Raw genomic sequence first — 27978 nt, 5'->3', positions numbered from 1 at the left:
GTTGTTTGTTGCAGACAAAAGTCTTTATCCTTTGAGGCAGAAAGGTGTGTAATCAACCTGCACAGTTAACGAGATCTGGTACTAGGAAGTAGTTGCCAAGAGTGTAAAGTGTCCAGCAAAAAAATAAACGAGAAGTGTTTTCGTGCTATCAGATTTTAGGTGCGTCTCCGTTTCGGCGTAAAAGTGCTCGAGAAAGAGGCGAGAAGTAAGAATTCAGTTTTACTTTTACTTGGCGTGCGCCGTTGTACCAGTTCAGTGTACCGGGCCGGGACGAAAATCCGTTCAAGGTGTCGCTCAACGGGAAAATGCGGGTCACGTCGGAATCGAATTCCGGCCCGCCAAGCCGTACACCATCCATCATGGACAGCCCGACGCTGGTGCGGGTGGAACGAGCCCGTTTGCGCCAGGAAGCGGACAGCAACGGGCAGCGACCGGGTAGCGGCCAACGCGAGGACAGTCTCGAGCGCTGTCTGCTCGATCCGAAGGTGAGTGTTTTCCCGGCATGGAGCGGACGCACGAGCGTTCTGCCCGCTAACGAAAAGGCCTTCACCAATTTTGGTGCGGGATTTACTTGTCATGGCGTTCACCGAACGTATCGTCTGTTTGTTTATGCTTTTTTATCCATTTACCCGTACGGTGGTAGTAGAAAAGGGCTTCCCGTGTGGCGCAGAGATATACGCGTGAACGTGCTGTTTGGATCCCCGTTTTGCTTTACAGATGGCACGAGAGTCTTTCGCTCGCAACGGGTTTTGTACTCAGGTTTGGACGTTTCGGACAGAAGAAATCTTGTGACGGGCAGCAAGGATATCTTTTATGGTGTAAATTTTCCTACATTACCTTTCATACACAAATCAGCAACGAGTGGCCTGTTGGTCGTGTGCTGCATGCAGTTGGTTTGAAGTTGACAGGCAAGGTTAAAATATCTACTTCATATTTTGCCCTTTTAAGACGATCTATTCGTTGGGAAGGCATGCAAGTTGAAGATAGTGAAACTATAATAGTCTTTCTCAGTAAAGATAGTGTGCATCTTCTCATATCACATCACTCAGAATAGCAGATTCTCATTTCACACTTGTAAGGCTCCGAATATGATTGGCTGTGTGCATACGCTCGTTGTGTTGCTCTGATAGTAGAGTTGGCTGGAGCACCGTTCAACAACGTAGCCAGATCCTGGGTTCAACTCTGGATATTGCATTCCATCCATCAGTCATGTGAACAAATCTCTTACCTCTTCTCTCCGAATGGTTGAACTGGACAGTGGTACTTATGGGAGGACATTTCATATTGAAAAGTTAGTTAGAATTATTACCAAGCCAAATTCCCAATCTGAAACAATCAGCTACCCCAGTTTTGCTAGTTTCTAGGGATTTTGAAGGGATTGATGATATTAAGTTCTTCATTAAAATTATATAACTTTACGCTGGATTGTTATGTATTATATAGTGGGGTAATCTAGAAGTCCAACAAATTAAAAATTAAAAACCCAAGGCATCCAATTCCAACTGACATTTTGTACAATGAAACAGAAAGAAGAGTTGGGTGTTATATAAATTATTACTTTATATATTTTATTCAATAAACTCATTAACGCCTTCGCTTAGCTAACCTTCTAGCGTGGCACTTCCCGATGAAATATTTATGAAATATTTTTCAACTAATGTCTCGTAAAGTTCCACCTTGTTTCACAGCCGTAAAGTAGGAAGTATCATTTATTTGTACCTAAATTAATATAATCAATGTCTACAGCGGCCCCAAACTTGTCCCCATTAGCCAGGAATGCGTTGCATTATTCGTAATCTGTTCTCCTTTTTTTTTGCTGCTGTTAATTGATTCGCTGACAACCCCCAATATGCCCAAGAATGTTTCCGCTAGCAAATCGATCTAGCGACCTTCGCGGTCGGTCAAATGGGTCAACTTCCTATCGCACGCATTATCAGACCGACGGAAGCGCGGGACACGGGTCTGCTACGGGCAAACAAACAAAAGCCCACCGACGGTACGGCGCGTTGGTGGTGTGGCTGTTGCCGCTCAGCCATGCGTTTAATATAGAAATTTTACGAGGCGCTATTACTAATCCACAATCGTTTGTCATCACGTACAGAGTCGGTGGATTTGGAAGCGTGAAAGAAAAAAAAAACATTGCATTTACGGGGTGTTGCGTTGCCAAAAACCACCCCACCAGTAAGCAGCGTATATAGCGCTTTTACACGGTTGCCACAGGGTGGGGTTTGCGTATCGTCTGCGTTACTCACAGAGCTACCTTGAGTATTTCGTGTTTATTTCACTGCGTGTTCTTGTGTTGTTGTTTTTCTTATAATGTGAACCTGTGTTATCATCGGGCACCGGTATTCGCACACCCCGCCGGTATCAACGGCCCTGGCCCCCATAAAAGTGAAGTGGAACTCGCGTATGATGCACGCTGATGACGATGCGACGGCATCACACTTCACCGAAAACCCGGGAGATGAGTGTGAAAAGGTGTGAGTAATGGGAAAAAAAATAGCGATACGAACACACAACTCGCGATTTCCGTTGGTGCTGCTGCGACCTTTTCCGTTGCGCGCTGCCCGGGACAGGAAATGGATATGGGGGCGAACTGCAAACAGCAACGAACGAAGTGAATTGCCTTCCACGAAATGGAATGATACCAGCGAGAGAGCATGATGGCATTTTGTTGCGTTTAATGGCAGGGCAGGGTCATCGCACAATTACGCGAGCTATTTGGGAGTAATTATTAAGATAACAATTGTAAAAGGTGATACCAGCAAAGCTTTCGTACCACTTGGGTTTACCATTCCGTGCGGAATCTTTGCCGGCTTGGCTTCTCAACCGAAAGGTACGTTGGAGCGAAATGAAGACACATTGTTATTACTGTTGAACCATTTCATTGATTTATTGATTAGTTATCATTACGGTTTTTCTTGGTGGCGGGAGGAGGGGGAGGGAGAGGGGAGAGTGAGGGAGGTTAACGACCTGCTAGGTTTAATAAACTAGTTTTTACCACAAACTCAGTAAGGTGGATCAACCCCGATAACAGTAAACATTATAAAACTGTGCGAATTAGCGTAAATTAATCAAAACACATTCTTTATAGTGTTGTTTAGTGTTTGTTTCCAGATCGACATGTGTTATACTTTTAGCTTGGTTATTTTTAATTGTACTATTGTTTAGGGAAAATATATTTTCCAGACACGTACTCTAGACGTTTTAAGTATCTCGTTCATTATTGTGATGCTTTGTTCGCTATAATGCAATAAACCTTGCCTTTGCATGTTGGTTTCAACATTCTTTTGTGTGTACAATTGTTAAACGAATAAAAAAGCACCTAATCAACCACCAAAATAAGAACATTTAAAAGGTGAACAAACGGTCCTAGCGCGTGGCCTCCGACGATACGCAATCATCACGTTCAAAGATTGTGTCCAGTACAGCACTCGTCCGGCCCGCAAATATTTGGCATGATTACGCACGCCACTTTGCGCCTGCCCGGTGAAGCAGAGACGAGGTACACCGCGACCGACGGACAACAAACCGTTGCGCATCGGTTGCACATGTGTTCGGTTTCGCCTGAGTTCCGCCGGGCTCTCTGCGGTGCCATGAACCAGCACCACCGCTGGTGAAAGGGAGTGAGCAATCTTACCGGCCGGACCCGGTAAGTGTCAACTTAAACTTGCTAATTGCTCGGTTCGTTGCTGTTGGCGAGGATCAAAACCGGGCCCCCTCGACGTCGGAACGGCGTCATCGGCCCCGACCGCTGGCTAGAGGATCTCGCGATCGCGAAAGTGGTAAAAGTGTTTGTGTACAAAACAATGCACACACCACGGGGTTGGACTTTCCCGGGTTGGAAAGCGAAACAAAGCAAAAGGCAAGGAAAAAATAAGATAGCAACGTACAGAAATTGAAGAGAAACAGGGAAAGATTTACAGAAATACAAGAGAGAGAGAGAAAAAAAGAGCCTGCTACATACAACCGCATGTTACCGGCGGGGTAATTAATTGGTTAATGTTTTGATTTAGCGATGGTTGAGAAAGCGGGCTGGTGTGACAAGACTTTATGTGCATCGGTTGTTTTAACGTAGAAAGTAACTTCTTGCGGCTTGTTCGCATGAGGGGAAATCCTTAGCCGTGTAACCAAAGTAGATACATGTTTTTGCTAATAAGAACATTGTTTTGATGCATTAAAGTTGTAAAATAATATTTAAAATTTGGTTGAAAATTCACACGACACGTCTGCACACGATGGGTCCGGTCTAAAATCCCATCTGGACCAATCCTTCGTACGCAGGATTGATTATCCAGCTACGAGTAAATAAAATGAAAGAAAGCTAGAGATTGCAGGCCTAGATCTCTTGAGGTTGTTGTGATGTTAAAGAAGAAGAAGCACTGCAGTCTAAACCAACTTCAAATGTCCAAAATCAATAGCTGACTATAATTTTCCCCAGGGAATTCACTAAAGTATGTAGTTCTAGTGTTTGGCATTGAGTATTCATAAATCTCTCGACTGATTGCTTTAGAGCAGACAGACAATGAGACTTTACCATGTTGTTGTACCATGACATTTGGTCACATTCATTGAGGATCTTGGATTTATTCTCGTCTAAAGCCCTTTACCAGGTGCAGTCTATTAGATTACAAGCTAAAACTGAGTTCTGCATTCCATTCAATGTACGGTAAACATGACCTAACCCTTAGTTACAGCAGATCTTAGTTATGTCGAAAAGAAGACGATCTCAACAACACAGCGATGGCGTCAAGTCTCAACCGGCACGGCATGAGTTGTGAAGGTTGTTTATTCAATTAAAAGCAGTAGTAACGGATATTCTACCATATTACTCATAATAAGGGTTTAAACTTTTTCTCAATTACCAGGAACATCACTGGATGATATCAAAACAATGTCTGAAGTATCACTAATTATCCCATTCGCATGAGGCGTGAATCAGTGTTTTGGAATTTATTGCACGTTTTGATTAAAGGTGATAAGACCTTAGCAGTGAGTACTTGCTGGATTGCTTATCAACGGTTCCTCTCTCGAAAGTTTACATCACAAGTGGCGGCATATTTTTGTACCACTGTGTTGTCTAATCTAAGCTGCAGAGTTACGCGTTAAAATATGGTTATCGTTATCTCGCTGTGGAAGTTATCACCTTAAAGTTGCAATCTTTTTTTTCGGTATTCAAAAAGTGGAACAGAAATGCATTAAACTTTAATGATATCATTTATTTAGTTTAAACCTTTAATATGTAAGCGGGTTCATAAGTGCTGCCTCACCGCAGTAACATTACAGTGAACGATTTTGGAGTGATTTGCAACAAGTAGCAGCTTGAGCGAGTCAATCTAGGACACAGTGGCGATGAGATGCGGTGAGTTCAACTGGAACATAACCATATGCTGCTGTGCTCTAGATACGCGAAAATCAACAAACATTCGCGCACCGCCTTCCGAACAACCGGCGAGACCTCGCGGGATCGCGAGGTGCCCTCGGCTTCTGCAACTGCATTCCACCATTTGGTGTGGTCAAGGATGGTCGATCTTGAATTAATTAGTCACACGATCGTGCATCTAACGGTCGTCAGCGAACGTTAGGCGATCGGGTGCAACATTCGTAAAAGGTATTGTTGTTGGGTCTTGCACTCCGACACATGCCGTACATCGCGTGATTGCAGTGCTGGTGCATAAGGCAACCCAACGCATAAGGCGCATTTCTGTATGCGTTTACTTAACCTCGAATCGTGAATCGAGCTCGAGTGTTCGTGCGCGATGGTAATAGTCATATTGCGCTAAAATTGCACAATGAAGTGTGTGCGATTATTTCACGCTGGACCTAACGCAGATGGCTATTTTGGCGTTGGAAGGTAAGGGTGCACGGTTCGGAACGAGGAAATCGAACGAGACATCGTGTGCTCAATGACGGAAGTCACTCCTATAAGGTGCAGTTTTGTCTCGCGCACTTCCGGAAGTGCCGTGAAGACACAACCGTACATGAAATTTATTTCGTCTCGGTTGCAAACGTAGGTCAAATGAAGTTTACCTCTTCGATTTTGAACATTACTGGGAAATTTGAATGAATGAGGTATAGATGTGCGAGTTTGATTTTAAGATGCACTTAAGGAAATTGAGGTAACTCGAACATGGTCGAATTAACTACATTCTACACAATTGTAGAATTATCCTCTGAATAGAACAAACATTCCGCCGTGGATGGGAAATACACTGAGGATGACAAAATCTCCAACTTGTAGCACAGATTTCGTTATGATTTCGATCATTAGGCTAAACTTCTAGTTCATTCTTCGCTGCACTGTTTCTGTGATCATTGTTTAACACGCTCCCAGTACACGCATCACAACACAAACTGAACGGGAGAAAATCCGTGAAAAGTGCGTCCAAAGTAATAAAAATGATTAATTATGCTGTCGTATATATATATTTTTTATTGAATCTAATTTTATTATCATCCACCCAACTGACGGACCAACCAACCGTCAGACGAAGGTTGCCGTTGGTGAATGACCGACCGCAAACGACACAAGGCGAGCTACGCGAAACCTCGATTGTTCCTTGCAGGAGGTTCATCGAGCAACCGGGAAAGCCTACTCCACAGCGTACCAGCAAACCGCTTTGATCCTACCCTCGGTACTTTATTATCACTTCCACTGGATGGGTCATCCATCCGAGTAACCCAAAAGAGCTTGTTTCGCATGGGGGGAGCGTTTGCTGTCTCGCGTTTGCGTTCTCGTGCGGGAATCGCTGACACCCTCGGGGTGGCTGGGGCCGGGGATATGGAGCTATAAAACTGAATTTATGGCATTAAAATTACAACCTCCAAGCTTTGAGCCGCTGGCGGGAGAACGGGGCGGGAGCGAAAATCCCGTTTACAAGTGAAAATAAAAAAAAAGCTCTCGAAGAAACGGAACTCGCGCTAGACTCGTGCGGCAAGAAGAATGGCCTCATCTAGCTGGAAATTGGCAGGAAAATAAAAATTCAAGCAAACAAACAACCCCCAGGTTACAGGGTGGAAACAGTTTTGGGTGGTTGTCGAGCGTTGCGTCCCGTCGGAGATGATGGCTTTCGGCTCGTTCCTCAAGAACGACTTCTCGCAGCATCCCTGCGCCGTTGTGATGAATGTCCTGCCCGTTAAAGATGACGACGCGATAAAGGATAATAGCTCGGGCGCAACATTGTGCGTGCATTACACGTCCGTTGTTTCTTCTGCTGTCTGGTATGTGTATGTGTAGAAAAACTGTTGCAAAAGGATCGCGACGCCAGGGTTTTAGCGAAGGATTTGTTTTCTTTACAGCCCTCTTCAAGCCCTTTCGGTCGCGTGCAACATTCTTCTCCCACGCAGTGGGGTTGGGTGGGAGGGCAGAAGAGATCTATAAGCAGTGTGTTTATCATCGCCTTTTTGGCTGACATCATGTCGCCAGCGTTAATAGAGCAATTGTCTTCGACTTTTGTACGGTCGGGGCAAATGCGTTGTGAATTTTTAGAGCCCCGCAGTCGGGAAGAATTTCCACACTAGGTGGGGTTTGCTTTTGTAAACATATCGACCCACATAAAGCTAGAACCTTTATTTGTAGATTTAGCGAAACGGTTAAAAGTAGATAAAAGTGGGGAAATATTTGGAAGAAATGTTGATTACGTTCAGTGCTGCTTCGGTACTTGAAGTTTGAAACACAGACGTTAATTTTATCTAAAAAGGGTAAAACTATATGGTTTTTATGTATTCTCTAATAATTCTCAATAAAGCTCAAATTCTTCCGGGAGCCATGCTGCAGCCATGGAGCATTCATAAATTGACATTTGAGTACGCGTGGGTTCTTTATTACCTCCTTTTCCTTAACAAGCGTCACGGCGATACTGTTAATCTTCCTCACGAACGTGTGTGGACGTATTTTCCATACGCTCGGAACATCAAACGTCAATTTTCACCACTCAAGATATGCCACGATAGATAGATATTAATTGCTGACACAGATATATCTGCCACTCACTTTTCTGCACCACGACAGTGAAAAGTTTTAATGCCTATCGGTGGCGGTATCTTCGGCAGCCTTTCAGCTGTCGGATGCGTACGCCGGTGGTAAAGCGTACAACACGCGCCACGGGTTCCACCGGTAACAAGCGGGGGCGTGTCAACCCTTGGTGCTAGTGGGGGGCTCTTTACCATATTTAGCCTTTTACGCCATATACCAACCACATTGTCGTTATTGACTCATTGCCATTTCGCCACCGCACCAGAGACGCAACGGTTGAAGATGATGACGATGTGGTAATAATTCAATTAAAACTGTCATAAAATGAAGCGGCTTAGGGCTGAAGGTCTTACCTCGTCTCGTAGTGGGTTCCGAGCTTATTATGGTGATTTCAGTGTGATTGGTGGAACCGCGCTTAAGGTTAATGCTGAGGAAGACGGCCATCGTCGCATCACTTTGTCAGTAAATTAACATTCAATCAATTCTACCAATCGATGTTGCTTGACTCTTTGGGGAGCTTTTACCCTGAATCTGTGGGTTTTGTCCAAGGTTTTTCAACATTCGTGCAGCATCCTACTTTCCAGCATGTCGAGATGCATCTCTGACTGATGCCTACATCCCATGGAGAATGCATCAGAGCTGAAGTGCTGAACGGCAAACGGTACAGTGACTAATGGTTGATGATGAGCCATCACATCTTCACACCTTCGGAACGTCGGTCGGTCGACGATGGCGTCACTGTGTCCCAGTGCAACCCGGCAGCAATTATCATGCTGTGCTCGTACCGGATGCACTAGCGCACACTCGTCAACCATCTCGTTAGAATGTAGCATCATCCGAGCTTTGTGTCTCGTGTCCGTCCACCAATAATTTGCATTCCTTTAATTAATGTCATTCAGTAACAATGTGGCGGAAGCTGACAATAATCAAGTGCAATAGTTTAATTGATTTTGAATATTGTAGCGAGGCTGTGTGTGTGTTTTTTATTAGTCTCTGTCGTAATTAGTTCTTAATAAACCCAATTCAAACAGATTTTGCGGTTTGGCCTATGACAGTAGTAGTTAGCTTTTCGGTTGCTACTCTATCGCAAACCGCAGGCAGCAGAGGAGTAATGGAAATATTCTAATTATATTCCGTTTATTAGCATAGATTACTGTGAATTAATTAAATTCATACAATCGATGCTGTGTACAAAAAATTCAACAACAAAATAATGGTAAAAAACGAACCTCCAGTGTACACCGCAACGATCGGCGGAAGTCGTTGCTTCTGAATTAATAGATCGGATGCATGCCGCCATTTCTGGGCACTGCCGACCTCCACCAGCCGCGTAACTACGCAAAACTCGTACGCAAATAGCATTCACATTCGCGGTCGCTTTTGCATGTCTGGTCTCTCTGGTGGGGAGTGGAATGGTTGAAGTAGAATGCTGCCGGAACGTAACCGCTCGGGGGAATAGCACGCATTAGCACTTGCGCCAGCAGCGGTTGAAGCCCATTAGCTTTAATTTGGCGCGTGAACGCACTTTCTGTCCCTGTGAGGTGGGACTGGAGTGCAGGGTACAGGGGGACAGAGAAAATTCAGCCCCGCCGGATACTTCCGCACCGACCGGTGAGGCAGGCGCAGCCAATTTCAAGGGGTTGTGAATCCCCCATCCCCCCCATGCCGTTGTATCCTGGTTGTAGACAGAAGGATGCCAAAATTTATGCGCCATTTTCATGCGGAAATACTGGTAGCTCTTGAGGCTTGAGGCTTAAATTTGCTGTTAAATTATGAAACGAAGCTTTACCATACACTGACACCATTAGTAGGAATGTTCGCATCTGGGTCAAATTGGTCTAACGGTGGTGGTGTTTTTTGTTTTTTTTGGGACCAACTTTAAAAGCTCCAGGATTCTGCACGTTTATTACTTAATAGAATAAAGATGATCAGGTTGAAAGTGTTGGGTTAATATTGCTTTTGGAAATCATTAAAGAGTAAAGAAGGTGTACACCACCAACTAGAGCGGAAGTCACTTTTCCAATATATACAAATTATTTAATTAAAAATGAAATATGAGGAGTGTTGTTGTTGGTTAAATCATATATTTAATGCAATTACCATCCATCTACACGCTACCCTTCCAAATAGAAGATTGTCTTTCTTTGGACTAAGAACTCAATATTGCACCAGTCGTATTGAGCTCTTAATGCACTTCAATCATGGAAGTTGAACAGCTTAAAACAGTCCCTTTCATCGCCAACACTCAATTGAGCCGTTGAAAACCACTTACGGTCCTAATTGCATGACGGTAATGGACTACTGATGATGATAGTGCCATACACTCCATAACCACACCTAGGGGAGCACCTGAAGCAGCGGCTGTTCGCAAAGAACTGTACAACCTGGATGTCTGGATGTCTGGATGTCTGATGATTGCGTCGGTCCCTCAATTTTGGTGGTGCCGTATTGTGACTATCTGTGGGACGAACGAGTAAACGTAACTAGTGATTTGAAATTCAAATCTTCCTTATCCGGTGGTGCAGCTGAGTCGACGAGCTCTGCTACCAACAGATGTCTGCATTTTTGGGATATATCAAACTGGTTGGGTAGGTCTTAGTACAGTATGTCACACTTGGTCGGAATGCGCCTACAGTTAGCAAGTGTCTATTTCAATGTTGTCTAGTAGTTACACTTCTTGGGAACTGCCTAATCGCAACTTCAATATCTAGGAAAGTTGAGGCGATCTCGTAGAAGGTAAGCTCTCGAGGAATTTCGCACCCTAGTTTGGCAATCCCTTTTCTGCTCGCCATTGTGACGGCATAGACACACCCTGAACCCGGGGGCCCGGATAATGTGGTGTCCAAAAAATAACCCCAACCCAATAAACAAGGAAGGCTTAGAGTTGGAAGCCGCTAAATGTCAAGGCTACACACCCGCTCGTGTCCGCTACAGTACGGGCATATCGTGGGCGTGTGCGGCACTAGTGATAAAACTGGCCCGAGATGCTTCGCATCGAACGAACTCCTTACTTTAATAACATAATTAGCACTTGTGGCTAAAGCCGAGCGGGAGCACTAATGGTGTCGCTTGTTAGCTTTAGTTGCCAGGTTTTGGTTTGCAGGTTGTCTTCGTACTCGGTCGGCCATCCGGCGCTTAACGGTTGTGCAGTTTTTTCGGTGTATCACCTGAGTGTCGGTGTGGGAGTGGGCGATGAAGAAACTATTCCACAACGCCTACATCGTTATCTCGGACGCTAAACTGCGGTACAGGAGGGTAGCTTCTCTAGTAAGCTGGAAGGTATTTATTAAATTGGTGTGTCTTCCCCCGAAGGTGGACCGGTTGACTTGCTGGCATGTTTTAAAGGTCCATTGCCACCATATGACGCGTGTGTTCTATACAAACAAGTTGCAGTTTTCGTTTACTTTTGAAGGTAATGTCGTATTAGAGGAATGAGTCTGCTGACTGTCACACTATCCTGTAGCGAAAGGCTTTAAGTCATCGTGAATGACGCCGATAGTGAGCACCTTTAAAACAACCACCTACACAAATCCAAACCGTGTCCTAGTCTTTATAACTAGATCTTCAACATGAAGGTCACATTCTAACTCTGCACCAGTGATCCTTGGCTACAGCTGAACAGTAATCAATCATATTCGGTTAACGTTTGCCTGATTTTTGTTTCACTACTTTACACGAATCGTTACGTTGCCAACCATGTGTTGTATCTAATTATGGTCCTTGATGGTCGGCTTTCAGGAAGCTCGTCCAATGGTCTGGAAAATCTTCGCTTGACGTCGGGCTGAGAGACTAGCAAATCGAGCTGACAACTGATTGTAAATCCATCAATCATTCTTTGTAGAATTCGATGAGTTTTGCTTGGGACAGGGGCGTTGATAGTCCTTATTGACACAAAAAAAATCCCATCTTGCGTCATAAAGTTCGCTATCCCTTGTTGGTTCCACAACCATCGGTTATTTGTCTGATTACTGTTAATGTTCTACACGGGGAACAAGAACCAGGGATTGTTGAAAACCCTCATCTTCAATCTGGTTTCATCCTTCTTCCCGTTCGTCCGTCATCCGGATAGAACGCAGCACATAACTCGTGAGCGGGTCGAGAGCAATCTGTCAACAGAAATTGAAATTAATGTTCTTTTAATGGTGCAGTGTAAATTCCGTAGCGCAGAGCCCTCCACCGAGTACCTAGTGCAGAATAGGCGGTATGGGCCCGTGTAAAGTGGAAGCACAAACTTCAACCCCGTTGACCTTTACGTTGTTGTTCGCGCTCGAGAGTATCCTCCCCGTTTCGGTTGGGGAAATTAAATGTTTAATTACTTAATTGGGAATGTAAATGAAACGCTGTTTCAGCAAACGGCCGAATGCTGCCGTAGGGGTTGTGCGGAATATAAAAGTATGTATTCGACTGTTGTGTTGCGTGGAAGGAACGTCAAACAAAAGCATGTTGGATGATGAATACTTGGGAGCGGGGTCATCCAGTTGCTAAGTGGCCAAAGTAGTTAAAAATAAGGATGAATTGCTCGTCTGCAAACAATGTTATGAGTAGAAAAAGAAATGGGAAAGAGATCAAGATTATCTTAAGCTGCTTTTCTCGTAATTTCAGTATTCACTGAAGATTCTCATGACGTTATTAATTTCGTGTTCATTTTTGCTCTGTGTAAGCCCGCAGATAATAGTATAGCAAATGCCATATATTTATGACTTTGTAACCTTTTAAGTGAACATTTAAGCTTTTTTTACTTATCAAAACAGATCACTTTTTATTGTACATTCTGTTTGTTTAGTTTTATACACCGTCAAATCGAATACCAAAATAAAAAAAAATAAGCTCACCCGACACATCACCAAACCGAGCTCCAGCAGGGTGGAAAGGCAATTTAATGTCCCCAGCAAATTCTCTCTCATTACATTCACTTTCACTACGTTGCAGAGTTGGCCAGCGCCAATGTTGTTGTGACCGGGCAGTGGAGGCCGGTTGGTGTCGCCAGATCGGAAGAACGATTAAAGCCCGCCGTCGTTCGGTTGAAGATGAGAGCGTACGGGAAACCGGTTGTTGAGTGATCGTTTCGGAAGCGTTTAACTCGAACGGCCGTCACCAACCCCACCTGAGTTGGGAGCGTAAAGGGGTTCCCGGGGACGCATAACAAGTTGGTCATGTTACGGCAAACATGATTCAATGTTAGATGGTTTTCCGGTTTTTCCTTTCGTTTTGGATGCTGGGAAAATTGTGTTGTAGCAGCCGTGAAACCGGGGAAGGTTTCGATTGGTGCAAATCGTCAGTTTCACCCGACAGCGGTTTTGTTGATGGGCGGCCGCCGGGAGAGACGGAACAGTCAATCAGAGGAAAATGCCCCCCTCGGGGTGGTCGTTCGTGGAAACACTGGGCAATGGTTGGTGACGCTCTGTCGATGTAATTTTTATTGCGGACCGGTTTGGGTGAGCCGCATCATTAAATTGATCTCGATTTTATTGCAGATTCGATCGGCAGACACGTAGATCTCGCGAGAAGGCAAGAGATGCAGGCAGGTGTCACTTCGTTCCAGTCCCAATTGCTTCAGGCGGTTTACTGTTTGATGGGTGCAGATTGTAGAGGTTTGCGTTGTTAGAAATGCGCTAGTGTTAGGAGAGAAATCGCTCAGACAGTATTAGACAGAAACATTATAAATTGTATCTACACACGGTCTATCTTTTAAAGATATAATATTTGTTGAAAATTTTACTACCATCTTTGTTGATTCAAGTATACAACAATTTATATTTACTTTTAAGCTAACTAAAGTGTGTCTTTCATCAATTAGAGGTATTCATGTATGATAAATATTGATTTAAGATAGATATTAATATACATATCCATTTGTTTGTCCAGAAGCTTAACACGCCAATCAATAGTTTGTTATCGCTTCTTCAAACAAAATGCAACCTATCGAGCAAAGAGATATGGACGGTTCGTAATACATGCACGTGCAAGCGTTAAAGCAAAACGCTGATTAAATGTCTTGCCGCAGCGAAATTCCACAGCCGGCCTGCATAACTTCCAGTCGGCGAATCCGTGAAATTGAACTCCAAATACGGTAATGAAACAGTTTCTTATCGCGCTACCGCAAAATTAAACCAATCCTGCGGTGAGCCCACGTGTGCTCCGTGCTATAGGTAATTCTCTTTATGGTATTACTCATCCATACCGAGTCCTGCACCTTCGATCGTAGGAAAATCGAATGTAGATGCCTGTGTCTGTGGAGAAACATAGACATGCGAGTTGAAGTTGGTAAAAGTTTGTTCGGAATTCCGGGAGGGAGCGTCGGCTTGTTACCAATTTTCGATCAGTGTTTTCTGGTGGTTCGTGCGCGTTACTTTTATGATCGCGTCTACAATAAACCTGTGCCGTTTCGGTAGCTATACTGCAACATGCACCGGAACTCTGTATCTTCCGTTAGATACAATGTCTAGCGTAACTATTCCTGCTCTCCGTTAACTTATCGGCTGTACGCGATTTGGCCACAGTCACGGGATTATTGTGAAACTAATTCCACTATCTGTGATTTCATCCGGTGCCGAGCGATGGTTACGTTACGTAGTGGCTCAGTCTTTGGCTATCGGTGCATGCATTGCGTGGTGAGTTTTTCGCGATTACACTATTTATAGCTGGCGCGAAACATGCACTCCATACCATCAAATGTTCCAGCCCCGAAGGCTGGCAATTGGATTTTGTACAAAACGTTTGGTTTGCTGCAGGGTCTTCAGTTTCTTGAAGCGTTCCCTCACAGCAACTCATCTACCCGGCTGTACTTCGAGGCTTGGACTATCCGTTGCCGGCCAAAATAAACCAATTTCCATCCTTTTTGGCATGTATTTAGCATTGTAACGTCGGCATCGCTTTTGCGTCCAGTGGCTCGGTGTCCGGTTTCGGGAGCGTTTAGTCGCAAGGAAAGTGACGCGCAAGGAACGGAAGTCAAAAAAGCGGTCCTATTGCAAATGCGTTGCAACCTCAGACAGGATGTGAATGCAAATTACATATTGTAGCCTTTTTTTCCTGTCTTTTTCGACTCGATTTTGGCTCAGCCCGGAACAAAGCTGATGGTGGTGGTGCAGCTGCCAATTTCGGCTGGTGGTGTACAGAGCCAGAACGTATTATAACAGGTAGAGCCTGTTATGGGTTTTTGTTGAGTTCTTCTGGTAGGACGCAAACAGCAGCTACAGTAAATGTTGAGTCTCTTGTCCGCAGACCTGCGGCACCTCGTCCGGTACCTGTTTATTATGTATGGGGCTCGTCCTCCCGGAGCCCTTTCTTCCTAGAAACCGGTCGAACCGGCCTCACGTCATGTCGCGCGGTTCATGCTTCCAGGGGTACCGATATACAGGAGGCTCGCCTTCGGAATGGACCGAAAAGACAGCAAGCAACGGAATGGGCACTGGGCCCGCCCGAGATTGCCTACGGTGGGAAAACTGAAGGATTTTGTTGTCTGTTTTACAGTGTTGGTTTTTTTTTTCCTCTTTCCTTCACTGCCATGCGTGAACAACATTTGAAGCACAGCTATTTCTTCCTGAAAACCACCAAAAAGAACGGAACGAACAAGGGTTTCGTATTTTAATGGAAGGGCGCTTTGCGTAGGAATTTATAAATTGATGGGCTTTCGTGTTTGGGTTTCGACTGGGCCCAACGCAGAGTGGGACCCAATTCAAATCCCCAGGCCTGGATGCTGGGGTGTAATGTGGCGCGCGGCGTTATGCTGTGGTCGGTTGCGTGAGGTCCCTTTGGTCAGATTTTGATAATAGAGTCACATTATCTCATTAGGATTTAAAAGGAGCTTTCGGTGGTTAGCAGAGGGTGCCTTTTTTACACCGTGTAAAAGCCACTCTCCAGAGTAGCCATCCTTGGGACAGAGATTTGCCGTAGCTCATAACTTTTGATTGTAAAGTTATTTTAAGGGAGGTGGGTCTATTTCCCGACATTCTTGAGTACATGTTGGGTTGCATTAACATTCTTGCGGTGTAACCCGAAGACAAGTAAAACAAAAGGGGTTCAATGTTGGGTATAAATTGCTGTGGCTTTTTGTGTTGCTGTACTGCTTATAAAATCAAGGATTTGTGGTGTAGGTTTGCTATCCGGTACCAGCAAGAACATGAATTTCGATTTTCGGGTCAATGTAATCAGTGTATTAGTTGAAACTGATTTGTACGTATTGAGCACAAGTTCCAAAAACATAAATAAATATTCATACTTTCGAGTACTGCCACCATTTGCAATCAACGAATAATTTAAATGTTTTCTCCATTTTGTTTTTTTTGTGGCATTACTTAAAGTTAAATAATTCCTTTTGTCGTATGTTAGCCGTCCGCTAGCCGAATGCTCATTTCTTCTCGTACTTCCGTTCCGTGTCCCCCCGAACACCTTCACAATCGACAGAGAAGCGACAATTTTAATTAAAAATATGTCTTCCGGCTGTCGGCTGTGGTTTTCAGTGGAGCATATCACAACGTCAGTGGGCAAACTTCCGGTATGTTCCGGTTTTTTTTCGGTTGTTGTTGGATTGACATTCGTCTAGGCTCGGATGTTCTACCTTCCTAATGTCGTACAGGCACGTTGTGGCTTTCTGTTCATCCCGCACACACAGCCTTACCGAAGCTCTGCTGCATACACCCGGTGAAGTGGGAAAGTAACAATGAAGAAATATTTCGACGGTGTTTTTTTTTTGGTGGTTGAAGTATCAGGCACTTCATTAACATTATTTTCTTATTATAAAATCAAGAAAACAGTCGTCAGCTCATCCGCAATATCACTGGCTAGTGTACTTGGAATAATTATGAACGACATTAATGAATATGAACGAGTGAATAAAAAGACTCGACAAACAATGATTCAACGAACAATGGATGAAGCAATATTCTGAAGAATAGCGAGTATAAGTTTATTGTGCGAAATAATGCAAGACGTTAAGAACAATATAAGTTACTCTAAATGTACTACTTCGTTATGATTTAATTTTGTAGCAGCACTGGTTGGATGTAGTTTCATTCCTTTATTGTTTTGTTATTGGTTAGATTGTACTTACTATATTAGCGCACGATAAGAGAGTGCGCTAGTAACTACTTTGGGTAAAAGCAGATCAAACAAATTTTCCTGTTTATCCCATCGTTGGAACTCTAGACAAAAAGAACGTTTTTTTCCCACTGAGTTGTTGGATTACAAGCTGGCTAGATTATAACTTTCCAAACTATTGCTTCAGTATCATTCGACTAGGTGCTAAGTGCTTCTTCTCCCAAGCAAAACACTTTAAAAACAAACTTTATCGTTTCTTTGACGCTGTTCTTCTTTCTTTTTACGCGTTACTCAAAAGCAACAATATGAACGAACCAATCTTCGAGTGATTCTTTCAGCTCCTCTCAAATGTCAACAGTTTGCTAGAAGATCCCAGTCAGTGGAATCATATGTTTGGACATACGCTACGAAACTATCCGGCCGGCAAGAAGCTTCAACCCGAAGAGCACACTTTCTCACAGTGCTGCTCAAACTTCAGCCAACGACTCTAACTCATCTGTGAAAACTTTCCGTTGGTGGAAAAATCACGTCAAACAGAACGAGTGTGTGTGTTCGCAATGATAGAGCTGGGGTGTTGCCGCTTCAAGTCGCGAACAGTGCGCAAAGTTTACATTCGCGATGCTGTGTCACCGCCCTTGGAAAACCATTTGTCCCCACGCTTTATTGCTATTCTATTTTCGCGTTTGGCGCACCCCGATGTCTTGGGCACAACGCCCAGAACACAACGGGCCCGGCGCTGTCAACGAAGTTCTTTGGCACCACCCGTCGTGTACCGTGGGATTTTGCGGGATGGCTTTTAATGCATCGGACGAAAAAAGTAACGTGAACCGAGAAGGACGAACTTTGTGCAGAACATAGATACACCCAGCGAATGTCGCGGATGGAAGGGAAAATAAAAAGTCATACGACGAAAAAAAATAAACAAACGCATGCACACAACTTGGGGCAGAGCTTGGGAAAGAATTGCATAAAGTGCAACGCTTTTGCTAATCATAAAATGACATGATGATGGGAAAAGAAAACGGGAATTCAAAGAAGACAGTAGACATAACTCTCTCTCCCTCTCTCTCTCTCTACGAACGCCCCCTGGGGGGATATTTAGCGAGAATGTATTTTAACGTTCACTATCGTTGCTATCATCAGTGCCATCAGTGATCATCAAATTCGTGAACAGAATGCATTTTAAGATGGTCCCTCGAGGGACACAAGCGTTAGTGTCACTATTTGCGATAAGAGCATGGTTTGGAGAACGGGAACTTTAATGTTCGTTTGCGCTGTGCATCTTTCAAGTGCTTTTTTGCTTTCATATTTGCATGCGCTTCTGTTATTCTTATCTTATTTTGTATATATACATAGACGTCTTGTGTTGGTACTACATCACCCTTGAATAGTCTTTAGTTGATAGTTCATTGGTAGGTTCGGTGGCGAAGTAATTAAAGTATTTATAGCGATATTGGGTAAATACTCTACTAAAAATAACAATAACTAATAATAACTTAACAACTTCTTAACAAATAAATGACATCAACTTGTACATAAATTACATCAACTTAGAGTTTTGAGGTTCGAAGTACGTAGATTACTCTAAATGATCTAAATCTGGCACCAAACATGCCTACAAATAAGAACATAACCCCGTAACATCCCATATATCTTAGGACACGGAAATGGCAAACACCTTAACCTCGTCTAACACAACCAACATGATTTTCTATAAACAAACGTTATTATTATGAAAACTAAACATGTTTTCATGTTATCTTGATTGCGTTGGACGATAATATACCGTTGATTTTAATATCACTATGTTATACTTTCTGTCCACTTCTTCACCTGGGAACAGATGTCTTGGGTAATCTTATCACAATGGGACGCTATCGTACGAACACTGGATCAAACCCAGCTGGCGTAGGAAGTGAAAAGTGCAAACAAATCAAAGGTCACTGGTAGGGTTGCTATAGTGGGTCGGAAGTAGAGAGGACGAAGGAGGGTAAACGTGAGCCGCACCAGCCTAGCAATCATTATGCTGCCCACCTGCCTACCATTACCCCCCCACATTAACAGTCACTAAATGAGACGCATTGTGGCACCCGTTAACGAAGCCAGCTCGCGCACGGTTTTCCACTTCCAGACAAATCTTTTCTCGGCACGTCCACCCACGAGTCGTTTCCTTTCCTTCCTGTCTTTCCGGAGAGCTTTTTTCCGGGGGACCACATTTTTCATAACCGACAATGGGAAAATGGAATCGGGTCGAGAGAGTGGGGGTGAATGAAAGCTGCCGAAGGAAAGGTGAGATTCATAAAGTGAGGCAGAGTTACCGCTGACTTTCCGCTAAGCATAACGCGAACGCGATGAAGAGCCCCATCCGAGTTCCGTTCCACAATGAATGGGACCGAGGGGTGTGGGGAGCGAGCGCCATATGTTAGGGGTGCATTAGCGCAAAATGCATGAAGCATAAATGCAGTCACGGCAGGAGAGTCGCGTCGCATAAAAATCAGAGAATTATTGTTTTACAACGCATCGTGTGGAATTAAGTTCCGGGGATGGTGGTGATGCGGCCCGAGAGAATGAACGGTACACAAATTGCCTATGTTGTCCGCCTTGTGCACACGTGTTTGGGTGAGAGTTTGTGTTTCTGTTTGTGTGTTTGTTATGGAGTGGTTGGTGGGGGTGTTTTTGCCCCCCTCCGCCTTCCCCACACACAATTCCGTACCAGAGGAAGCGGAACGAAACGAATGTTGGGAGGACGGTATGGGGTTTTTGGAGGAATCCAGGAGGGGAGGGATCGTACGTTTCCAACCGTTGGTGCTGAGGGTGATGGTGCTGTTGTTTGATTGTTACTTTGTCTTTTGCTTATTTTCGTATTTTCCATTGCCGTCGCCGGGCGCATCTTCTTCCGCCATCCGGGGGACTGCATCGGTTTCCGGCTTGCGTTTCAGTGTGCAGCGAGTGCAATTGCAATGATTACAGTTAGCGATGCAACCCCAGCCGACGGTGGAGCGTAAGACAAGGCAAAGACGACAACGAAATAAAACAACAACCACACAACACGAGAAGATAATGCGCGGGCGAAGGAAAAGTTTTTTTTTTGCTCGTCCGCTACAGACGGCACTACAGACACGCGGCAACCGGCGCGGCTCGGTGCGTGACGCAGTAAACAACATAACGGCGTGCAGCATATGTCGGGGATTTGTTTATTTCTCGTTATGATCTCAATTATTAAATAGACGATTCTGCTGCCATTTGAATGAATGAGCCCTACATTTGGGTGATCCGCTTCGGATAAACCCATGCCTGTACGCAATCATTTTACGGAAGCGGATGTCGGTCTGGATCTAAAGCGAAATAAACAGATATGAGTATGAAATAAACTTACACCAACTGCAAAAACATAACGGCAGCTGAAAGAAGCTGGCCTAAGCCGAGCAAAGAGGCAATATGATGTTTATTGCACTGCTGTATTTGTCGTGATCTTTGAATGGTTTAGAACTGCAATAGTACATACCTTGCTCTTGGTAATAAAACTAAAATATTTGTTTCGTTCTTCGTCTCTTTTTAGGTATGTCAAAAATGATGCTAATGACCTCTGAATGTATCAACTTCAGTAGAACAACAATTGAAGTTAGAACATCGAAGTCCGTACGAAACTGTAAGTTTTAGAAGAAATGTCAAATGTTATACCTACTTCTTATATAGAGAATTCGATGTACATACCATCAGCGTATATAATCTTTGAGCTTCAGGGTACTCATAAATCTTTTCTCAATATTCGCCAGCATTTTTGGAGGTACCGTGCAGATAGTTTCTTTCCATGGAGTTGCATTCGATGAGTACGCGACGATGATGTACAGTCGATTATATTTCACTTCAAAGAATGCTATAAATTTGAAGGGGGGAAAAATTAAGCTTGAGCTTCTTACACACGGTTGTGCAATTTGTTATCCGTGTGGCTCCTCGGTACAAATCGGAAAGCCCATTTACCTATTCCTTAAGGGCTGTCTGGTAAGGTTAAACGAGTTGAAAAAAGAGAAGCAAGTTTGGCAAAAGAGCAAGCCATTTCCAAAAAAAATCTAACCATATCGTTCCGGAACCATGCTCGTTTTTTTGTAGGCGTGAGTAACTGGCAAACAATTTCTGGCTCGAGTTTGTAGGCAGTGTAAAAAATATCAAGTAATAACAAAAGCTCATTTATATTCCGACATGTCTAGACGTAAATCGCTTGCTGCATTAAGCCGTTTGCTGGGGCTCGGTAGTTCGTTTTTTCGGCGGCATTCCTTTAGTTTTGCGTTTGATATGCAATTCAGTGGTCTCCTTTAGGACTATGCGACATAACAACATGCGATTTACCGTGTGCCTTACAAGAAGTGCATTAATTATGACTTGACACACATTTCGGCGTTAGGCACACTGTTTTTCTGATCATAACGTTCAAATACTTGCCTTGGACGAGGTGAATAAGGCACCAAAAAATAAATACTTGTTTCAAATGAATGGGAATTCCTCTAGTTTCGTCGATTTTATAAGAACATCGAAGAGAAACCGAATTAGTTTACGATGCATTCCACTTCGCTCTATGGAATTATTCTCTAAGAAAGGAACGCGTACTTAGTTTTGGAATGTTTCATCAGTTTTTGGCACAATATCGTGAGTGGTCCTTTAATAGCTTAGAGTTTGGAACCACTATTAAAATTTGAAGCATTGTGAAGGTGTTTATAACTATTCTACATTAATCTATGAAGATCTTAAAATTATGTAATTTAGTTTTTTTTGATACTAACGGATTTAATTGCTAACTGAATTGCTGCTGAAATTCTCAGATATGTATTTTGTTAAATCTTTTAAGAAGTTGATAATTCTCCTGATATTTTCTGTAAATGATTAAAAAAACAGCTGACCTGTTTTTCCAAAAGCAGAAAGTTATAATCTCAACAAATTTAAACGAATTCCGAAATGCTTTCGGATTAGACACGATTCACTATTCATATGCTTGAATATTTTTAATATTCATCAAAGCAGCCCCGATGCGTCATCTCAGCTCAGGTTGAAGGTGGAGGCTCGCCCGTTGAATGCGCACATCGATGAATCACTGCAATGAAACGTCTCGGGAGATGTAAAATGTCGATACATGTGAAAACTGGACACTACATCTAGATGGTGGTACTATTTCGGGAGTTCACCTCGATGACGCTCGAACAGTGTGCCACTTTAATACTGACGTCTGTTTAGTGTGTGGGGCCGGTTTGTTTAAATATTGTTTAAACGTGTAGCCGTACTTGCAAGATTGACAGTGAGGTATCTACGGTACGTATTAGTCACCTATGATCAACAGTAATCAACAATAATCCATCATTTACAGTGTTCTGCAAAAGATTTATAGTTTGATTATGAGGTAAAATACTTTGTTTTTGATATAGTAGTACACGTTTTTTGTAAATTTCTAAAAAAAATTGTCAGAAGAAATTAGTGATCATCATTTCGATGACTCATAAGAGATCTTGTTTTCTCAATTCATTTCAACCTTTTTATGGCAGCATTCAGGTTGTACGATGCTTTGTTGTTCAGATACATTCAGAAATGAAATAAAGCTTTAATAAAAGCAAGGCTGCCATATTTTCCCTCCCAAAACGGTATGAGATCATCAGCGAAGCATTTTATGACGCTACTTGGTACACGAAGCGAAGGCATGCAACATAGCGAAGCACATAGAAGTAATTTTTACTGCCAGTGGGTTAACAGCGACCCAATTACGAAAATTCATCCGTGCAGTAAAAAGCGTGTATGTGCAATAGCAAGACGGCACCCGATTCACATCAGAATCCATTGAACGTGGTAAAACTTATGGCTTTTCATTTTACCATAATATCATATCCCTTGTCATAAGCTCAACATTTTCCTCCCATTCTCACGCCGACGACGATGGTGAAAAGTCGTCCTGGGGACGGATTCACAGTGTCGAGAGCAGCTTGTCGAAGGTTGTGTGCGACAGTGGTAGAGTACCGATCTATAAGACACGCCGTTCCGATGGCTGGTGGGTAAGTGTGATTAGATTGTTAATGGAAATTTAAATTTTACTCGATCCTCGCTAAGGAAACGAACGCGGGCGCGAAGAATACTTTTAAAGGTGAATCGGTTAAGTGTCCCAACGAAGGAGAGGCGAGAGAAATGATGTGACGTGATGTTACTAGCGTCTTAAGCGCACCGGTAAAGGTTCACAATGAATTTTGGATCATTTCGACCGGGAAACAACATGACGGTGTACTGAGATTGTTATGATGCTGATACGCCACCCATTGCCACGCTCACTGGCCCCCTCATGATCCGTGTAAGCGGATAATCGAGTATAAGAAGAGAGCTGTGAAGGTAATATCCGACGCGTTGCAAACCGATGTAACGTTGGCTTTTGGTGACTGAAAACACACCTTTCAACCCAAAACCGTTGGTTCTTTGGATCTTTAGCCATCTCGTTGTGGTGTGCTGTTGTGCCTGTTTAACGACGAAACGATAGTTGGTTAAGTGAGTGTTAATAATCGCGAAGCATCATCAACGGAAAATCGGGCCATTCGTATGGCACGGATTGGTGGTGTTGTGCTAATATTAGCCTCAAAGTAGAGACGTGTTACTGTTTTACGGTATGGTTTAACCCTGATTTTGAGTGTTGACGAGGTGCTAGAGGATAAGAGCTATTTTTTAAAGTTAACTTGACTCTCAGAATTGTTTTTTTCTTTTATAATAAGTTAAGTATTATTACAATAATACTTAAAACAGTAATCATAACTTGTTGTTGTTTTGCTTATAAAGTAGTTAATTAAAACATAAATCAAAAAAGTTTTTATCAGAGACAAAAATCACAAAGTCGTTAAACAAATCGAACATCATTTAGTTCTAATCTGCAAGCAGAAGGAAAACATAACACAACACAACATCAGTCTCAATCAACGTTCTTGCTAAAAGATAGATGGCTATTTCGGCTGGATGATTGTTATCGCAAGCCTTTTTTACTGAAACAACCAACAGCAACCATCACAGCCTCGATCGATAAGAATGACCCGTCGATTAGAGGCCTATCTTCGTCACCCTCTTCAGTTCACACAACGGTTGAGCACGGTTGTTGATTTAAGTGTTGTTGAGCTAGACCCCGAACGGTGAAACCAACATGCCAAAAATCTATGCTCACGCTGTCAGCGTTGTTCGCATTTGTTGGTACGATAGATGGAGAGGAGAAAAAAGATGAGTTTCACAACTGAGTAGAAACCCTTTCGCTGTGAAGCATTCTGAGTCGGAGAAGTGATGACTCGACGAGTGGCATATGCTTTTGAGACGGAATTTGTTATGATGCAAACCAGCTGGTAGTGTTTGCGATAGCTATAGTGAGATGGGAAGCGATATGTTCGACGGAAAACAAGAAAAAGACCAATCCAAATGACCATACCGAAACACACATACTGTGTATGTACAGAAGACCTTACCCCAACGTTCGGAGTTGTTGGAGTCGTCTTCGGATGTTTCGTTTAAAGTGGCGAAGAGGCCTGACCTCTGTGATGGCGTAAACATTTGGCAAAGATATTGTTTTTGTTATTCTTATGCCGCATATGATCGTTTGTTTTTGTTTCAACAGTATGATCAGACAGTGTGAGAAGTAGCGAATGGAAGACGTTTGTCTTCGAAAGTACGTTGAATAAATGGAGACAAAAGAAGGGCAGTTAAAATAAAGCTTTATTAAACACAGCACACATTGCAATGTCAAACGATTCTTGTAGCACAAATTCATTGCATAAAAGAGTAAAAACAGGAACAATGCTTTGTTTTGCATGTTTCAATGCTTGAATTCATTCCACGGCAGCAAGTTAAAATGCACATGATTGCACGTAAGAAGCTTATGCATCTTGATGCGCTACCCGTCCGCGGATGGCGCCCGGTGGTTTTGTTCGTTTATCGATTCGCGCTGCATTTGCTGTTCCATCTTTGCCCATTTTGTTACGGTATTGTATGCTAATGAGATGGGAGGTGCTTTGCAGGGAACCGGGTACGGAAATTGGATGAAGAATCTATGCGGGGGTTGGCCAGAGCTAAAAATAGCAAAAACAGGTTTTCGTGAAGTTCACTTGCTGAATGAATGGGGAAGAAATTCTTTGGAGCATAAGAGAGAGTGCAAAGCCCTTTTAATGTTGATTTGACGAGTAAAAACATAGTAAGGAAAAAATACGTAGAAGATTGAATTTTGTTATTATGCGAATTCGTTTGGTTCGTTGTGCGCGCTATACTATTCTTTCATTCTTCAATTAAATCAAATTTAAATTCAGCTCGAAAAATGGACAAAAATAAAAGTGCTCCCACCTCAAGACTGCCACGTGTCAAAGTTTGGCAAAACAAAGGGAAAAGCCACTTTCCAAAGTAAACCGAGATCGAGATGGAAAACCCCGCTGTAGAGCCGGCTGTCCAGGTGCATTGTAATGCGAAGGGCGCCCAAGACGGTGCTTCACTATGCTGTGGTACTTCCCAATCACGCCACAACTACTAGTGCCCTCACTTCCCCTCCTTAGCATTCATTACCAATCAAGGGCGTGCACCCCCCTTCAAAAGTCCACGGTGTTCGGTTCGTTACGGATGTTCGAAATTGGCCTAATAAAATTTTGATTAGCTACGAAAGCTAACTTCCGAAAATATCGAATTTGTTCCTCGTTTTTCCAGCCCGGTTGGGTCGATCGGGAAGCCTTGTGGTGAAAAAACCAACCATTTTCCCCAACCGTCTCGTCATACACTCCTCTTAAGGTGGCGCACAAAAGGGAGCAAAAATTCGGTTTTGTTTTCTCCTGTGCTTCCTTGTATTTTCTCAATTTTCTGTTTTCGCACGTACCAAACGCATGCTGATGGACTCGGTCAATCGTAAGGCTTTGGACCAGTTTTCGTCCAATCGTATCGACATCGCTCAGGTTATGTTTTTGTAGGGGTGCTTTTGATGAAACCGTTGGGGAGGGCTCAAATATGCTGAAGATATCGTCTTGCAATTGAATTTCGGCGAGTTTTTGTGTGAAATGGCTTTTCGATTGTGTGCGGTAGACTAGAAATTCCCCCAGGGAATGGTTTATCTGTTTTCCTTGTGGCTGTAAAAGGGGATGTTTTTGTAATCACGCTGTTAATGTACTCGTAATACGCTAATTTGCCTGACCATGCCATTGGATGCGTACTGTTATCGATTTTTGGAAATAATTTCTAACTGTGGTTCAGCCCTAGCAGGCGGACTAGCTCCTCTTTGCATCATGAGCAGTAAAATAAACACCACCATCTAGTGCTCGCGATGAAGAATGCATATTTGCATTTGCCTACTCCAGTTTTTGTGCCAAAAATTATCTGCGCCCCAAAATCTAGTTGACTAATGGAACCTTTGGCATGGATAAATAGGCTCACCCACCCATTGGGCGATTTGTTCAGCCTGGCTGTACTTGCACCTAAAAGTGTTTCGGCCGGAAAATACTCCACCAGGTATAATGGGCATGAGCTAAACCGGTGAAATATTTAGCTTCATAAATAATGCAATAACTTTACGCTGCAGCAGCAGGGGAGATGGTGGACGTACAACATAAATCATACACTCATAATTGAGTTGCCGATCGTGTGTGTGTGTGTGTGTGTGTGTGTGCTTTCGGCGAGGGGCAAATGCTCTCAAGCGATCCCGCCCGTGATGCGTGAGTCGGTTTTGATAATAAAAAAAAACGGCAAGCGTTAAACTAAATAAAATAGACCGAAAAATGGTCGGGACACAGGTGAAAGGCGAACGACTTTTGGCCCCGGTGAAGGGTTGTTGCTTTTGTTGATAAATTTCATATCGTACAACACGTAAACCTTTACTTTTATCCACGCGCCCACACCAATGCACCCATGGTCACGGTCGTGTTTTTTTGGGTTGGAGGTGGTTTGGGGATTTTTTTTTGTAGCGGAGGTGCGTACAAAACAAACCTGGTGGCATTTTGACATTCGAATTGACTCAAAATTTATGATTCATTTCTACCGCAGCACAAACGAATATAAGGAACCCGGTGAACAGCAACCGGGCCTAGTCAACCGGAATTGGATTGGATGATATCAATATGCAATGAGCTTTAGCCGGGTTGTGTTTTGCTTTGTTGCTGGTTTGCGTCTCCTACAATCTACATACCACCTTGCAGTGGTGCTGCAGAGAGACCCGTTCACACCTTATAGAAATTGATAAATATTTGCTTGCGGGGAAATGGTTTAATGCTCACTGCGAACAACGAGGTGTTGAATGAGCAAGTTCACTATGAAATATGTAACGGCTTTCACGGGTGCGCTAGCATAAATCGGTACGGGATGCGAACAAACGATGAAGATTTTCCAGCGAAGTGCCGAAAAGATTTACCGTCCTTTAGCCAATCCTATTGATTATTGCAACAAATGAACGCAAGTGACCGTATTTCATAAATCTTTTTTGTCATAAATGATTACACGTTTCATGGGTTTTCGGGGTGTGATAAATTGATATTTGCAAAACAGTTTTCTTTTTATTCTTCCTTACCTTCCAGTATCAAATTTCCGATCACTTTTCGAGAAAGAGAGAGAGAGCAATCTTTCAAGATAAACCATTTCTGGGATCTTTCGTGCCCTGCATTGTAGGAGCTTCATATTTTTGTGATTGTTTTTCAATTATTCAGTGCAAACAAGGCAATAACACTTGGGTGATTCGTGTATATACTGGTAACCGGTACGCCGCTTCGGTACCTACGGTGTTCGGAAGGCTTTCCATTTGCAACAAAATCTGGGACAGTGTTGTCGGCATGGTACAGGATTATTTTCATTTGCATCGTTTGCAAACGCAGTTTCATCGGTGTTATGTACGGCGAATGCACATTATGTTCTGTGTAAAGAATTTTACAATATGCTTCGCACACATTCAGGGGCCAATTGTGAAAGCTATCTGTGTTATTAAATAAAAGTGTATCATAAGATTTTAT

The 27978-nt window shown here is 43.2% G+C and overlaps 1 protein-coding gene across 1 annotated transcript in view; it reads left to right on the top strand.

Annotated features, from left to right (window-relative positions):
* The first annotated feature begins 300 nt into the window (after positions 1-300).
* The window catches only part of LOC128711211 (probable serine/threonine-protein kinase clkA), an 84145-nt gene continuing 56467 nt past the window's right edge, over positions 301-27978 (top strand). The window contains exon 1 of the mRNA XM_053806077.1: positions 301-485. Within this exon, the coding sequence (XP_053662052.1) occupies positions 306-485 (180 nt within the window). The 5' untranslated portion in view covers positions 301-305. The remainder of the gene's footprint in view (positions 486-27978) is intronic.

Source organism: Anopheles marshallii, chromosome 3 (genome assembly GCF_943734725.1).
Source record: "Anopheles marshallii chromosome 3, idAnoMarsDA_429_01, whole genome shotgun sequence".
NCBI classification, from domain to species: domain Eukaryota; kingdom Metazoa; phylum Arthropoda; class Insecta; order Diptera; family Culicidae; genus Anopheles; species Anopheles marshallii.
Note: the sequence above shows the minus strand (reverse complement) of the source record. Positions and strands in the feature narration are given on the sequence as shown.